The sequence below is a fragment of the Columba livia genome, chromosome 3 (genome assembly GCF_036013475.1).
Source record: "Columba livia isolate bColLiv1 breed racing homer chromosome 3, bColLiv1.pat.W.v2, whole genome shotgun sequence".
Taxonomy (NCBI): Eukaryota; Metazoa; Chordata; class Aves; order Columbiformes; family Columbidae; genus Columba; species Columba livia.
Window position 1 is genome coordinate 118,396,836 of NC_088604.1, and position 13,588 is coordinate 118,410,423.

The 13,588-nt window shown below is 38.3% G+C and overlaps 1 protein-coding gene across 15 annotated transcripts in view; it reads left to right on the forward strand.

The window, feature by feature from the left end:
* USP34 (ubiquitin specific peptidase 34) overlaps positions 1–13,588 on the forward strand; it is a 121,054-nt gene that overhangs the window by 96,400 nt on the left and 11,066 nt on the right. For 10 of the 15 annotated variants that reach the window (XM_065059321.1, XM_065059327.1, XM_065059325.1 and 7 more), the window contains 17 exons: positions 352–416; positions 513–588; positions 688–735; positions 1,323–1,454; positions 2,657–2,737; positions 3,868–3,953; positions 5,326–5,494; positions 5,579–5,653; positions 6,197–6,348; positions 6,746–6,794; positions 6,897–7,001; positions 7,124–7,168; positions 7,930–8,034; positions 9,899–10,046; positions 11,004–11,638; positions 12,318–12,475; positions 13,496–13,574. In XM_065059321.1, the coding sequence (XP_064915393.1) occupies positions 352–416; positions 513–588; positions 688–735; positions 1,323–1,454; positions 2,657–2,737; positions 3,868–3,953; positions 5,326–5,494; positions 5,579–5,653; positions 6,197–6,348; positions 6,746–6,794; positions 6,897–7,001; positions 7,124–7,168; positions 7,930–8,034; positions 9,899–10,046; positions 11,004–11,638; positions 12,318–12,475; positions 13,496–13,574 (2,208 nt within the window). The remainder of the gene's footprint in view (positions 1–351; positions 417–512; positions 589–687; positions 736–1,322; positions 1,455–2,656; positions 2,738–3,867; positions 3,954–5,325; positions 5,495–5,578; positions 5,654–6,196; positions 6,349–6,745; positions 6,795–6,896; positions 7,002–7,123; positions 7,169–7,929; positions 8,035–9,898; positions 10,047–11,003; positions 11,639–12,317; positions 12,476–13,495; positions 13,575–13,588) is intronic. The other 5 variants (XM_065059326.1, XM_065059329.1, XM_065059334.1 and 2 more) reach the window with 1 other exon arrangement.

Below are 13,588 nucleotides of genomic sequence, written 5' to 3' on the forward strand. Positions count from 1 at the left end.
TTTTAAGCTACTACATTATCACACACATCAAAATATGGTCTTAAACTGTGGTTCTTTTTTGATGTGTTGGACCAGCTGTGAGTAATGAAGTTGTAAAAATGAGATCAGAGAAAGAAGATTCTGAGCTCTGTTCTGCAGTCATATGGCAGGCAAAAGTAATATTCGCTGTAGTATGAACAAGACAACTTTGAGCCAATCCTTTCAAATAAAGAAAATGTTCCCAGAAGTACTTTTTCATAAGAAAATATTTTGGTTTTGTAGCCATGGCAAGCGTTTAAATATTCTTAAAATCATGCTTATGTAGTGAAGTAAACTGCTTTCTTGTATCTGATGATAGCATTTTTTCTTCAGTGGATATGGCATGATAACATGCAGTTTCTTCAAGACAAGAACATTTTTGAACATACATATTTTGGGTAAGTTTTTCTTAAAAAATGTAATATTAATGCTTCTTTTCTTCTTGCAGATTTTCATTATTTATTTTAATTAACAAATAAAATTACTGACTCTAGGTTTATGTGGCAGTTGTGTAGTAGCATCCCAAGCACGCTACCAGATCCCAAAGCGGTTTCCCTGATGACAGCAAAGGTAAGTCCTTCAAAAGGATATCGTGCTTATTTTAAGTTTTACCTTGCTTACACTTTTAATTCAGGCATTCTCTAATTAATGGTGCATTTTTTTTTCCAGTTAAGCACATCCTTTGTACTAGAGACATTTATTCATTCAAAGGAAAAGGTATTCCATTTACTTGTAAATTCTCATTAAGTAGCTGCATGAATAGAGTGAAAAGTACATCTGTGCTTTTTCGTTTTAAAAGTGTGATTTTGAGTGTAATAAGTGCCACAGATGATAGAAATTGAGCATTCCTGGATGCTTTGGATATTAACAAGCACTTGCTAAAGTTTGGTGTAGAGGGGGTCGGTTACCACTGAGCAACAGTTGTGCTCATGAAGTTCTAAGCTGCAAATACCAATATGAACAAGAAAGTTCTATTCTACCTGAAATATCTTTATTCGCTGTCAGTTTTTACTTCTTTCTCATCTGTGGTGGCATAATGCAACTCATTCTAGATTGTCTGGCATTAGTTAGAATGTGTAATTAGGGGTAATGGAACAATTAGTCCAAATGTGTGGGTACTACTTGCATTAGTTTCAACGCATGTGCTGCTGGTTTTGTGTAGGTGCAACATATTAGTACTTGATACAGCATTTAGTGTTTGTAACTATAATCTTAAGATTCAGTGTTTTAACTGACCTTTTAGAAATGTGTAAGTTGCAATTTAGTATTTTAAATTATGGTTTTTTCTATATTTCTTTTTACAGCCTACAATGCTTCAGTGGATTGAACTGTTAACAAAACAGTTTAATAACAGTCAGGCAGCTTGTGAAGTAAGTGACTTAGGAACTCAGCAAAGTACAAACCAACTTTCTATATATTGTTTAACTTTCCTGGAGGTTCGTATCCCTGGAATATTTTGGACTATGAAGTACTGTATTTGGCATATTTGTGCACTATGAGATGAATTTCATCCTCTCTGAATACTGCAGGTTCTGGGGAATGACTTGATTTTTATTTTTAGAAGGCTGTGGTGAGACCACAGGCCAAAATCGTGTTGTCACTAGAGGAGAAGACACCTGGTGTCACAACCTCTTTATTTATTACGTAGGGATTTGTGTAATTAAGAGGTGCTTTGAATGAAATCACAGAAGGGAAAGAAGAAGAAGGGAAAAATGGAGGAATAGTTTTTTACATAAAATTTTTCAGGATGCTGCGTGAAGAGAGTCTGGGATAAAATGAGGAGGGACTGGGAAACCATAGACATAATAGTTCACTGTGGTGTTGGTGAAAACCATTTCTGAGATACTGCAAGAAACATTGTGATAGACTTTCTGTGATAGTTTGAATGTACAAGGACTGCAGCCCATACTGTACCCTGCATTAGACCTTATTCAGTACCAGTGAATTAAATTCATTGTCCTATTATAAATTTATTCTAGGATGTTAAATTCTTATGTGACATTCAGTATTTGAGTGATACAGTTTTGTTCATATGTTGCAGTCCTGAGATGCTTTAAAGGAATGAAGATGTTTAATATAGTAAAAAATACTTGGGTACAATTAAAATAAAAGAAACAACAACTTGGATTATTTAATTTAAACTCTTTTGTTGTGTCAGGATACTCAACTGTATTATTTGCCGAGTCTTAACTTTGAATTAATCATTCTCTTGTTACGCGTGTACGTTTTCTGTCTCAGGAGGTAGAAAAGCTTTTTCACATGTTAAAATGCAAACGGGGTGTAGTTCAGGAGTTGCATTCTTGTTTAAGCCTCTGCCTATTCTACAAGATTATTCAGTTTAAATTCTGTTGGCATCACTTTTCAAGATAACCATGTCCTTCCAGATAGCTGAATAATGGCATGCAGAACACGGGGATAAGAAGATACTGGATATAAATGATTGTTGATGTTTGCTGCTATTGATCTTTATTCCTTTCTTCTCATGCACAGAAGACATGTATATTTCCCTTGGATTAATACTTTCTTATTGCTTAATAATAGTAACATCAGTTTCTCTTCAGACTTAAATATCGTGCAAAAAGAAGATTGGATTAGAACAAGTTTGGAACAAAACTAACAAAGTATGTATCTTCTGCAGTGGTTTTTGGATCGTATGGCTGATGATGATTGGTGGCCAATGCAGATTCTAATAAAGTGTCCCAATCAGATTGTGAGACAGGTAAGAAAAAAATGTTCCTTTTAAAGTCAAGTGACTACTTGACCCATGAATACAAACGGACTATTACGACACATACAGTGATTCTGGAAGTTTTTATTAATACCTCTAATGATCTTATTCTTTTCCCTTCCTGCATATGATTTAGAGAAATTATTTGGCCATGGGAGCACCACTGTTGTTTGAAACAAAATCAGTGTGACTCTAGTGCCATAGTTATACAGTTATGTCACAATAGATAGAAGTTAAGGTTTCTACAGCTCCCACATGATCTCTACAAATTTGAACACTTACATTAGAAAACCATAAATTATGTACATTCAGTACTCCTGATGGAAAGCTTCATTTCTAAACTTCTGCCTTTGGATTTTATAGATAGATTTAATTTTATAACATTATGCCACAAGTTTTTTAATACCCTTTTCTGGAAATGTGTAAAATTGGAAAAAACCTTACATTAGCAGCATTTGGATATTCACAGATACGAACACTACTCGTAGTTTCACTGATATCTTCTTTGCAAGTCTTTTAGGTAAAAACATGAGCAATTGCTTTATCTCACCTGACCCCTTCAATTGGTTTAACTTTTCCAATTATTGAAGTAATATTTATATATAGAACCATATGAGTGTCTGTATGCAACCAGTTATTAAAGGAATATATTTCATGGGAGGACTCTATGCAGGCTCTCGGGCAAAGCTCTAATGCTTGATGAATGTTTTATAAAATAAAAATGACCAGAAGGAATTTCCTTAAAATTTTCACATAAATTCTTATAGCCAGATTGCCAGAAATATCTAAACACTTCTGGAAACAGAGACAGAAGAACAAATGTTTATGAGTGATAGTCGTAAGTCATGTTTCAGTAGTGTACAGTGCACACCAATATTAAAAGCTGTGTTTAGGGTCCCTCCATAAGATATTTATAAAACCCCAGTTCGACTATTTTGTTAAAATACGATGTGTCAATACCCTAATAAAGAGAAAGTGGGTGTCCCAGCCTCAGTTATTAATTGAGCCACATAGACCTGGTAGTAATACTTGGAGACAGAATATTCTTTGCTCAGAAAATACCTGTTGACATGTATATGAAAGAAGGAACACGTGGAATTCATGTGCTTGTGCGTTTGCAGATGTTCCAGCGCTTGTGTATCCACGTGATCCAGAGACTGAGGCCGGTGCACGCGCATCTCTATCTGCAGCCAGGAATGGAAGACTGGTAAAATAATAACACCTAGAACTGCTAGTTATTCCGTGCATTACAGCAACCGCTTTTGTTTAATGAATTATTCAAAATGGTCTTGTAAACCTGAACCGGTACTGCTTTAATTGTTCTTTATTATTCTACCCAAAATGGTCTCATTTATTAAAAAATATTATTGTGGTTGGAAAAGCCGGTGTCTAAAGATACATTGTTTAAAACACTTGTTCCCATACGCTAGATTTTCCACGTAGTCTTTCTTTTCATATGCTGCAAGTGTAAATCTCACTAGTTAATACCTGAGAATCCGATTGTAAATTGAATCCAGGGGCATATAGGTGCAAGTTTTAATTTGTAAGCCAGGAAGAGAGGTTGGAGATGAGAGTCTAGTCTTGTGTCATCGCTACATCACAGGTTTTGTCAGGGTAGAAAAAACAAACAAACAAACATTGGATTCTGTTTTGTTTTGCCTATTATCAAGGAGACTGTCACTTTGTCTGCAATTATGAAATATTTATTCTTTTCGATACATAATGAGGAGAAGAAGAAAGTGTTTTTTCTTTCATCTGTAGGTTAAGCTTGTGATCCTGATAGTAACTTCTTTCTAGAGCAGAGTTTGTAACGCTGCCTGGCTTTAAGCCCTGTTGTTACCTAGGCATCCTCAGCCTAAAAGTGTTAAGAGAGCTGAGTATCACAGTAGGACGGAGTAGAAAGCTGTCACAGAATCACAGAATCTACTGGGTTGGAAAAGACCTCAGAGGTCATCAAGTCCAACCCGTGGTCCAACTCCAGTCCATTGACTAGATCATGGCACTAAGTGCCATGTCCAGTCTCAGTTTAAAAACCTCCAGGGACGGTGAGTCCAGCACCTCCCTGGGCAGCCATTCCAATGCCTGACCACTCTCTCTGCAAAGAATTGCTTTCTGATATCCAGCCTAAATTTCCCCTGGCAGAGTTGAAGCCCATGCCCCCTTGTCCTATAACTTCCCTTCAGGTAGTTCTAGAGAGTGACGAGTTCACCTCTAAGCCTCCTCTTCTCCAGACTAAACAAGCCCAGCTCCCTCAGCCTCTCCCCATAGGGCTTGTGTTCAAGTCCCTTCCCCAGTGTTGTTGCTCTTCTCTGGACCCGCTCCAGCACTTCAATCTCTTTCCTGACCTGAGGGGCCCAGAACTGAACACAACACTCCAGGTGTGGCCTCACCAATGCAGAGTACGGGGAAGGATCCCTGCCCTTGTCCTGCTGACCACACTCTTTTTGATACAGGACAGGATGCCGTTGGCCTTCTTGGCCACCTGGGCACCGTTTTTTCTGAATTATTTTTTTAGACAGGTTCAAAATGATTACGTCCCACTTATTGTGCGAAATATCTAAATTGACTTTTGTTCTCAGTTCGGATGACATGGATGGTCCCGTGGAAGACATCGGCAGCCGCTCCTGCGTAACGCGCTTTGTGAAGACGCTCTTGTCCATTATGGAGCACGGCGTGAAGCCTCACAGCAAACATCTCACGGAATACTTCGCCTTTCTTTATGAATTTGCCAAAATGGGAGAAGAGGAGGTGAGTGTAGGCTTGTTGCTTTGGGAATTAGCTATGTATACGCATGTACGTATATTTAAGTAATTGAATCTCTGCGTATTTCAGAGCCAGTTCTTGCTTTCGCTGCAAGCCATATCTACAATGGTCCATTTCTACATGGGAACTAAAGGACCTGAAAACGTAAGTTCAAATCTCTTGTGTAACAAGAACTCATCTTTCCTGTTTTACATATATGATTATTAGTGCTCTGTCTCTTGAACCGTCTTTCAGCTCTTCAATTAAAAGCGCTTCACTCACACAATTTTTTTCAGTGTTTGAGTGTGGTATTTTTTAAATATGCTAAATTGGCTGTTTCTGTTTAGCTCAGCAATAGATATTAAGTAGAACCAATTAAAGTTGCTCTTATGCTATTAATGGTAACAATTGGTTGCATCGTCCTATTGGTCAACTTCAGCTTTTCAATTTACTTTCTTTTCTAGTAACTAGACCACCACATCAGGCTATGTAGTGACTTCAACCAGCCTGGCTTTTATATTTGTAAATACAATTCAAAATGAGTGCTTCAACATGAAATTCAAGTAATTAGATATTCACCTGGTTTGATTCACGCAAGTTTATGAAGTTATTTTCAATAAAAGGACAGAATATATGCAAGATCACGCACAGGCTGTTTGAAATTAAGGCTCAGAATGTCCGCACTGAAGTTCTCTTGTTTTCCTTCAGCCACAGGTTGAAGTGCTTTCTGAGGAAGAAGGGGAGGAAGAGGAAGAGGAGGAAGATATACTGTCTTTAGCAGAAGAAAAATACAGGCCTGCTGCGCTTGAAAAGATGATTGCCCTGATTGCTCTGCTAGTTGAGCAGTCCCGCTCAGAAAGGCAAGAGCTTCTGAAAAACCAAAGTCAATTCCAATCTAAGCTAGTTGAGAAAGGAATTAGAGATTTTATGGGTTTGGGGATTTTTTTGTGTGCTTTTATAACAGCATAAATGAGCTTCTATATGGGCCTATTGTATTTCTAACCATTTAAAAGATAAATGTGTTGTCACTGACCAAATAAGACTCAGGATAAATCCTTGAACACATTCAGTTGCTCACATTTGGATTTCTCTTTTTATTTGGTCTAAGTACAAAATATTTATTATTTCTGTTCACTTTTATGTCAATACCTTTATCTTGTGTATTGTGATACTGAAGAATATAAACTAACAGTCCTGTATTTCTCCTTAACCTTAATAATCTGTGAAGTAAAATGACAAAGGCTTTTTCTATTATAGGCATTTGACTTTGTCACAAAACGACATGGCAGCATTAACAGGAGGAAAGGTAATTCATTTAAATATGTCTGTGTAGGCCTCAAAACCAGTGCACATGTATGTGCACGTGTGTGATTGTAGGCAGCGTACTAATAGCTTCTCGTTTTTGCAGGGTTTTCCTTTTTTGTTTCAACATATCCGTGATGGCATCAACATCAGGCAAACTTGCAATCTCATCTTCAGTCTGTGTCGGTACAATAATCGACTCGCAGAACATGTAAGTTTCAGACATATGGCTAGTTGTTGAAAATCTTATCTAGGAAGTGTAATGGGGTGATTTTTCTTATTGTAACTGAATAGGCACAAGTCTAAGGGAGTTTTGTTTGGTTTGTTTTTCAGATTGTGTCCATGCTTTTCACATCCATAGCAAAGTTGACTCCTGAGGTACGTAAGCATATACTACCTGTATATTCAATAATTTGTATTGATAGTTTTCTGGTTTAAATTGCTTCAATAATCCTTTGCTACTCCAAAATCTTGCATGGAAGGTGATCCATGGAAGTTTTTGTGACATTGGATGAAGTCTAGCTGCACTGTACATTAAGCTAAGTCTAGCTGCACTGTACATTAAGCTAAGTCTAGCTGCACTGTACATTAAGCTTTGTAAAGCAAGAAATCTGGTATGCAGTTTAAGATGAAATTTTAATTCAAAGCCAAATAACCTATTTCTGGATCCTCCATCTATATGAATTTAAAAACATGGTAACAATGAAATGTGTATCCTAGAATTAGTGGAGATACGTAATGAGTGTCTGGTTGTTCAAGTTTTGGGGCACTATTTTGCAGTTCTGTGCATGGAAACACATTTTTCAATCAGAATAACAAAAATATGGAGAGTTCCAAATGGATTCCACATGAAAAACTTCTGCTAAACTGATCCTCTCCAGTATGATCGTCTTGCCTTGCACTAGCTGTAAAATATGGCTTAATTCTACTGTATCCACATATGGGTAAAGTAGAATTAAGGTGTGTATATATATGGATTATTTACAGATTAAATAATAATTAAAAATAAGTGTTCATGTCAAAAGTTCATAGAAATATATTTTTATGCAAATATTTGTGTCTTTTTCTAAAGTCTCTAAAAAATTAGTGGAGGAAATAAACTAGATCAAAATGGATGGTTTTGTTTTTACACGTTGCAGGCAGCCAATCCTTTTTTCAAACTGCTCACCATGCTGATGGAGTTTGCTGGTGGACCTCCAGGAATGCCGCCCTTCGCTTCTTACATCCTGCAGAGGATATGGGAGGTACGACACGGCAGAGAGAACAGAACCTACGTTGTCTTTCTCTTGTTCATCCTTTTATGTCTCTGAAAAGGTTTTACGTGTCATGGTCATCCTGGCTGCATCAATTCATGATTGGTTTGTGACCATTTCTCTTCCAAATAGCAACAGCTAATAGACATTTAAAAGTTCTGCTCTTTAATGTTATTCTAATGGCATTCTGATTAGCTGGTATTTCAGTTAAACTTTAAATCTCAGCTTAATGAGAAATTAATTGATTCATAATAAGAGTCTAGAACACTTCTTCGAGGCAAATTCCACTTATTTTTCTCAGTTCTCCTTTTGCAAGGACTATAAAAGTCCCATCCTTTGTTAGTTTGTGGGGGTTTTGTTCTTTGAATGTTGGTTTGATGCTTTTTGTAAAATACTTATTAACATTTTTAACCCATAGTGTTAAATTGAGTGATGTCTGTGGTGCGGCACCATTCTTGCTTGCTTTTCTAAAGCAAGAAGAGACCTTTCAACCACGTTGACACAGGGGTAAATTTATTGAGCTGAGAAATACATTGGGAATTGAAGCTTTCGCTCCAACTAGCTGCTCTTTGAGTTCCCAGCGCAATTTACTGTCAGTTTTTCTGTCTGAGAACAACATGTCCTGCCTGATGAGTGCCCAGGACAAGCTGTTGAATGTTCACTCCCTTTAATACTCTCTAAAAACCTTTGTAGAAGGCTTTTTCTGTGCAGAAAAACACGAGCCTTACCTTACGCACAGAGGTCTAGAGATGTAAACTCTGTTGGCGGGGGTGAGAGGCCCAGTGGTTCATGCACAGACAGGCAGATTCAGGGTGTAGAACCTACTTTTGCAGCCGCTCCTGTTTCTAGAAGCGATTGAGCAATGAAGACAGTGAACAATGATAGTCTCTTTCTTGGAGCTCCCCTCCAGCTATTACAAAGGAAACTTGACAGATCAATTTGTCATTTCTGAAAAACAGGAGGAGATTGTTCTTAACACATTTATTTTTAAATGGAGTTTAAAATTTTAGAAGGAGATTTTTGGTCCTGTCAGCTGCTCACGTTCTTCAGGTGGATTAGGGTAGTTAGGAACGGCGTCAGCAGTTCAGACACTGCCTGTGGTTCCTTACACAGAGTCCTTTTCCCTTTCTCAGCACCTGGACCTCAAGGTAAAAGGAAAACAGCTTTTAAAAACTAGCAAATGGGCAAACTACATTTATTGGCCTTATAACATGTCAACAAATTTTTAACTACATAGAACCAGAAGGGCACAGGAAGCTGCATTTTCTCCTTAGGAGCTTTTAGACTTCGATGACGGTACAACAACCTCCACAGGCTTTTTCTTACCTTGGGAAAGCACTAGCAGATGAATTTTTTTCCTTGAAAGTGAATATTCCTAAAAAACATAATAGCTACCCTCAGCATGAAGCTATAGGAAGATACTTGCATGCCCTTATGTTCTTTTGATACAACTTCTATGAAAATACTGATTCAGTGTTATTTTGTGCTAACTATTAAAAAGAAAAGTGTTTGTTTATAAAGATCGCTCGGTTTTCTAAGTCCTTAATATTTCAATGCCGAAGTATCTCAAAAAGTGCAGAAGAGATCTGTAGAGTAACCTCCTGGACTTGGGTTGAACTTTCCAAAGCTCTGAACAAGATTCAGAAGCACAAACCAGGGAATTGTTAATAAGGGTTTTCATTGTCTGCCAGAGCCACCTCAGGCTTGTAGGTGCTTTGATAGCCCTGTGTGATTTTGAAACGTTATTTTGAAAGTCTTAATAACTATTTTTAGTTGTGGGTATGTTTGTTTTTTAATACAATCAGTGCATAGAACCAAGGTTAACATATTCTCTTTGATTTTTCCGCTATTTCAGGTCATCGAGTACAACCCATCCCAGTGCCTGGACTGGCTGGCTGTGCAAACACCTCGAAACAAACTGGCTCACAGCTGGGTGCTGCAAAATATGGAGAACTGGGTTGAACGTTTTCTTCTGGCACACAACTACCCTAGAGTGAGAACTTGTAAGTTAATTTAAATGGAAGGAAGTTGTTCTTCTGCTGTAGCAAGTGACTGTGCATGGGGGTATTCCTGTCAGAAATTAAATACGTGCTCTTGTGCTTGTCTTTTCTTCCTTTTCCAGTTGGTTTAGGGTTGCCATATTTTAAAATACTAGTACAGCTGTGGTGGTGCCTCATCAAGATATGCTACCTGGTTTTGATTAAAACTGTGTTTTGATTTTGTAACTTGAATGATACATCAGTAGGTTCTTTACCTTATGTGGTTAATCTACAAGATCCAGGAAAACCCAAAGAAGAAACAGAAATAATCCAAGAGGTTCTCCATAGTTTCCATCATGTAGTTGTACTGTGAGAAGCCCGTGTTCGTCTTTCACTCATCACAGAGTCGTTGTTACTTGAGTCCTTTGGACTTGTGGATCAAGGAGAAGCCGTCTGTTTCTCCCCAGCTGTCCCAGGCCATTGCCGAGGTCACACACACTTGCACCCTATCCTTGTCTAAATTTTTATATAAATGAGGTTCCACAGTAAGAGGCCACACTGAGCCTTCATACAGTGTCTGTGGCTGAGGGAAGTGTGACAACTGGAGGTGCAGCTTTGCAGCGAACTCTGGTTGTGAACATCTCTGAAGAGATGATGACGTCTTGATCAAGCCGTATGCGATTTACTCATAGAAAACATCTGGGTTTGTTTCTCTGTCGGGATGCGTTGTGTTAGAACCAAGCAGCAGACAGGGATACAGGGTGAAGAGGCCTGAAAGCAAATCTCAACACCACTTTTTACGTATTTGTGCTGGTCTTACCCACTCTGATTTTTCTCTAGTGTGAATATAGTAAAACCAGATGCTGTAAAATGCTTTGAAATCTGTAAACGGAACACACAATGTTATTTAACTTCTGATTAAATGACTGTTAAGCCTGTGCGTCACTTTCAGCAGTGTAACAAACTTGTTTTTATTTGAAGCCGCAGCCTATCTCTTGGTGTCGCTTATTCCAAGCAATTCCTTCCGTCAGATGTTCCGATCGACCCGCTCTTTGCACATCCCCACGCGCGATCTGCCTCTCAGCCCAGACACCACAGTAGTTCTTCACCAAGTCTACAATGTCCTTCTTGGCCTTCTTTCCAGAGCTAAGCTGTATGTTGATGCTGCTGTTCACGGCACCACAAAACTTGTGCCATACTTCAGTTTCATGACGTACTGTTTGATCTCAAAAACTGAGAAACTCATGTTTTCTACTTACTTCATGGACTTGTGGAACCTTTTCCAGCCTAAACTTTCTGAGCCGGCTATCGCCACCAACCACAACAAACAGGCTTTGCTCTCTTTTTGGTACAACGTCTGCGTCGACTGTCCGGAGAACGTGCGCCTTATTGTACAGAACCCCGTGGTGACGAAGAACATTGCCTTCAATTACATCCTGGCAGACCATGACGATCAGGACGTGGTGCTCTTCAACCGCGGGATGCTGCCGGCCTACTACGGCATCCTGCGGCTCTGCTGCGAGCAGTCCCCGGCCTTCACCAGGCAGCTGGCTTCTCACCAGAACATCCAGTGGGCCTTCAAGAACCTCACGCCACACGCCAGTCAGTACCCAGGAGTAAGTAGATCGATACCAAAAAATACCGTTCCATTGTGTTTCCCCCCTACTGAATGTCTCTCTTAATGGAAAAGACCTCTAACACAAGCCCACCTCTAAGCCACGTCCCTAAGAACCTCATCTCCACATCTTTTAAAGCCCTCCAGGCATGGTGACTCCACTGCTGCCCTGGGCATCTCCCCTCGGAGGTCTCACTGTGTCTTGCTGGGGACTTGAGTTACTCCACTATCTTTAGTGTTTCCTTAAGGAAAGCCAGGACGTTTGGTCATGTGGATCAGGATTTCAGGTTCTTTTGTATTTCTGTGTATACGTGGCAAGGAGCTGTGCTGTTAGGAAGCATCAAAACATCCATTTAAGGTTCAGATATTCTCAAATATCTGTGTCCTAATCCGCCCAATAAATAGTAAAGGCTAAAAGCAAAACTGCGTTCAAGATAGTTAAGAAATATCCTCAGTTTCTATGTCAGAATTCCAGGTTTTAACAACTGTTTAGTTTTCACTATTTAAGGTTGAAGTTATAACTTCTTGTAATGATTAAAAACTTATTCCTATCTAAATTTGCTTACATGAGTTTGTTCGATGTGTTGCTTAGTAGAAGTAAGACACAGTAAGTAATACAAATAAGCTCTAAACCATAACATACTGAGACAAATCTAATCCAATTCTTCTGTGTGTTTTAGGCAGTAGAAGAGCTGTTTAACCTCATGCAACTGTTTGTAGCTCAGAGACCAGACATGAGAGAGGAGGAGATAGAAGACATAAAGCAATTTAAGAAAACAACCATAAGCTGTTACCTGCGCTGCTTGGACGGACGCTCTTGTTGGACAACGTTAATAAGGTACGTGAGTGGTGAAGTTGTAGTGGAATAATAGAATCCTGTTGGCATTTTGCCTAATGCGAAGTACCATAAAAATTAGTGTTGTTATTTTGATGCTGTTTTTGAAAAAGTTTTGGGGATCCTTTAATTCAGACGCAGACAGAAAGTTTCAATTATAACTTTTCTTGCCAAAATCCATTGTTTGTGGCCGTAATTTATTTTAGAGTGTTTCATCGGCTGAAAATTCAGAAACTAAGCAAATATTTTCCAATAAACAAGTGTAAACCAAGATGTCAATTGTTAGGGTTCAAAAAGAAAAACACTATGACAAAATTCCATCTGTAGAGCCCTTGGAAAAAACACTAAAACCAAATCAATCAATGCTCTAATTCGGCATTTAAGCTGAAATTCCATTCTCAGGCTCCCATGATTAATCTAGACGGGCAGAGCAGTAATTGCAGTTGCTGTTGTTGACATTTGTTATTTGGGGCAGAAATGTTTTCTAGAAATTGTGCCTGTGGGACAGAGTTTTATTGTATCGGATCTTCAAATAGTTTTGCATCTCTAATCTTAGTAGTACATATGAAACTGCATTTCCAGTGTAACTATAAATTGCATGTGCAGGACAGTCGGGTATCCCGATGATAGAAATGGTTTTATACATTTAAAAGTCCAAACATGCTTAACCAAACCTATTTAAGTGTATCATTTGACAACTATAAACTTCTGTCCTTTGAAGTATGTTATTTTCCTCATTTTTTAGCATTTTACAGGCGTTATTTGGGAAATATTTCTGTAAAGGCTGTTTATAAATTGTTTTTGATAACGTAAAGTTGATATAAAGGAGGTTGACACCTGAGACATTTTTAAATGAAAAAGTCAGGGGAAAAATGAGAATAATTGTGTTCTTTTGGAGTTTCTCTGTTCTTCTGTTTGTTTTCCACAATGTAGCGTGAGCGTAACAATTGGAAGCATTTGGATGAATTATGAAAAGTGAATACGTAATTTCCAGTGTTCTCAATGTTTGGATTTTTTTCCTAGTGCCTTCAGAATATTATTAGAATCTGATGAAGACAGACTCCTTGTTGTGTTTAACAGAGGATTGATTCTGATGACGGAGGTAAATACTTTGTT